The 2363-nt window shown below is 47.9% G+C and overlaps 1 protein-coding gene across 1 annotated transcript in view; it reads right to left on the bottom strand.

The window, feature by feature from the left end:
* Nucleotides 1-170: 170 nt before the first annotated feature.
* LOC116846030 overlaps nucleotides 171-2363 on the bottom strand; it is a 3724-nt gene continuing 1531 nt past the window's right edge. The window contains exon 2 of the mRNA XM_032819349.1: nucleotides 171-437. Within this exon, the coding sequence (XP_032675240.1) occupies nucleotides 171-437 (267 nt within the window). The remainder of the gene's footprint in view (nucleotides 438-2363) is intronic.

Genomic DNA, 2363 nt, shown 5'->3' on the forward strand with positions numbered 1-2363 from the left:
GGGGGGGGTCCAAGAAAAGGGACGAAAAGGAAGAAAAAGGGGGGCTCTTCGGTGTTCGGGCCTCGCCGTTGTGTGTTGTGCCGCCGCCACTGCTGCGTTGCTGTTAAATAAGAATACGTCCCCACCATCGGCTACGCGGGACCACGGGGCACCTACACAGTCAGGGGCTTTCACGTACTTGGGGCCCAAAACGAATAAAGAGGCGAGACACCTGGCCACGGCCGGCAGTTTGCTCGAAACTTCGTCCTGTGCGCAGCCGGCTTCCTCGCTGAGAGGCCCCCGTTCCCGGTAGATGGATCCGTCGCCAATCCTCTGCCTCGTCCTCTACCTCCTCGTGTGTAGTTCGTTCTTCTTGTCCCGGAGGATGATCCACGGAACACACCCGGTAGTGTTGTGCAGTGGACGGGCAAATCGCGTCGGGACAGCATCTCCGCCGGCTAAACAGAAAAAAAGAAAAGAATGAAAGAAAGATCGACCGTGTGAAGGAACGAGCCGTGACCAAGGAGGAGGAGGAGGAAGCGGAAGAGAGTGATCTATCGCGAGTGATCGACGGCGGCTGCCCGTCGATTTATAACGTCGCGGCTTCGATTTGTTACCTGCGTGTGACGCACCTCCGATCGAGCGCGCCGCCGGTACGACGACGACGACGACGACGACGACGACGACGCGGCTCCGCGTCACGTGCCCGAAGAATACGCGGATCGAGGAAGAGAAGACGAAGAGAAGAGGCAGAAGAAAAAGACAAGGAGAAGGAAGAGGAAGAGGAGGAGTAGCAGCAGCAGCAGGAGGAGGCGGCATTGTGAGGACCGAGACGCGTCACGGCGCGATTGACACGGCGACGATTGCCGTCGACGGCGGCAACGGCGCCGATCCGCATCTCCGACCTGTATATTACGTCGAACGGCTCTCGAGAATCAACACCGCGTGAGTGACGAGACCCAAGTTCTTCGGCGATAAAGACAGAAAGAGAGAGAGAGAAATATGAGGGAGAATCGCGCGGAAATGGAGAGTATTTCTAGCTGGGTAAGATGCACGTAAGTAACAATACAGATTGTTTTTGTAGACCTTCTTTTTTTTCTTCTTTTCTATGGCTGACGAAAAGGTCGTGACGACCGTTTCCGAGGTACCAATTGTTGCCGGGGTCGTAAGTTCAGAAAGTTTCGAGATATTGTCTTAATATTGTCAAGCAAATTCGATACAGCCGATATAAACACTCGAGAGACGCGTGAATGGATCGGCGATCGGTGCCGTAACGAATGCTCGAGAGACGCAGAGAGCGAAGTTGTACAAAAGAATTATTTATCAGAGTTGTTGTCGCGCAGGCAAGGTCGGCTCTCGGTTTTTATTTTTTTGAGGGCCGATTGTTTCAATCTCTTGGTGAGCAAACTACCAGTTAAATCATATGTCTAATTTGAAGGAGAAACAAATCTTTGTCTAATTTGAAGGAGAAGCAAATCTTTGTCTAATTTGAAGGAGAAACAAAGGCAGACATATGAATTAACCGTTAGCTTATCGCAAGAGGTTGGAAAAATCGGCCCTGTGAGTCCCTCGTTTTTGGGGCAGCGAAATGATCGTTTCGTGTCGTGCCGCTGTGAGAGTTGTGTGGAGAATCCACAAAGATAATTTAGTAGGGACCAGCGGGTGACCTACCTACGAAGGAGGTTTTTGTAAGAAGTTTCGATCGCCGGCCGCTGTTCGTAACGGCCGTTGTCGCGCTCGAAGTAGCGCGAGGTGCGAGATATTGTTTGCGTTACACGCACCGAGCGCCGCGTCGGGTTACGTGTTACGAAAAAACGAGTCACCGTAGGCGATAAATAACGTATTTCTGCGGAACGAATAACCGCCGAGCGAGCGTTCGTTGTTCGTCTCGCAGGTCACAATCTCTCGCCCTACAGTCGAATTTCGGAAATTTTCACTTATCAACATCGCGAACAGAGCTGAGCCACGATTTTGGACTCTCTGCCTCCTGTCTCGATTCACAATTCTTCAAAATATTGCTACTTTCCAAATTAACGGCTCGCGTTTTCGCGTTAATAACGTTATTCAAATTCGGGTAAAAGTACCAAAATACCCGGACATGTTCTTATTGTTTTGGTCTTGAAATATCGATATTTAAACTTCCAAAGTATTGAGTATATACATTTTTATGTCTTGGAAGTTTAAATATTTGTATTTAAATGTCAAAACAATGTCCAGAATTAGGTGTGTGTGCGCGGGAATTAGTATTTTTACTTTAACGTCTGTATTTCAATACGTGCACGGTATATACGTCAAATATAATATAAACAAATAAATTTTATACACACACACACATATATATATATATATATATATATATATATATATATATATATATATATATA

This window comes from Odontomachus brunneus, unplaced genomic scaffold, assembly GCF_010583005.1.
Source record: "Odontomachus brunneus isolate Ranch 3 - 2012 unplaced genomic scaffold, Obru_v1 Obru_scaffold_060, whole genome shotgun sequence".
In the NCBI taxonomy this organism is placed as follows: Eukaryota; Metazoa; Arthropoda; class Insecta; order Hymenoptera; family Formicidae; genus Odontomachus; species Odontomachus brunneus.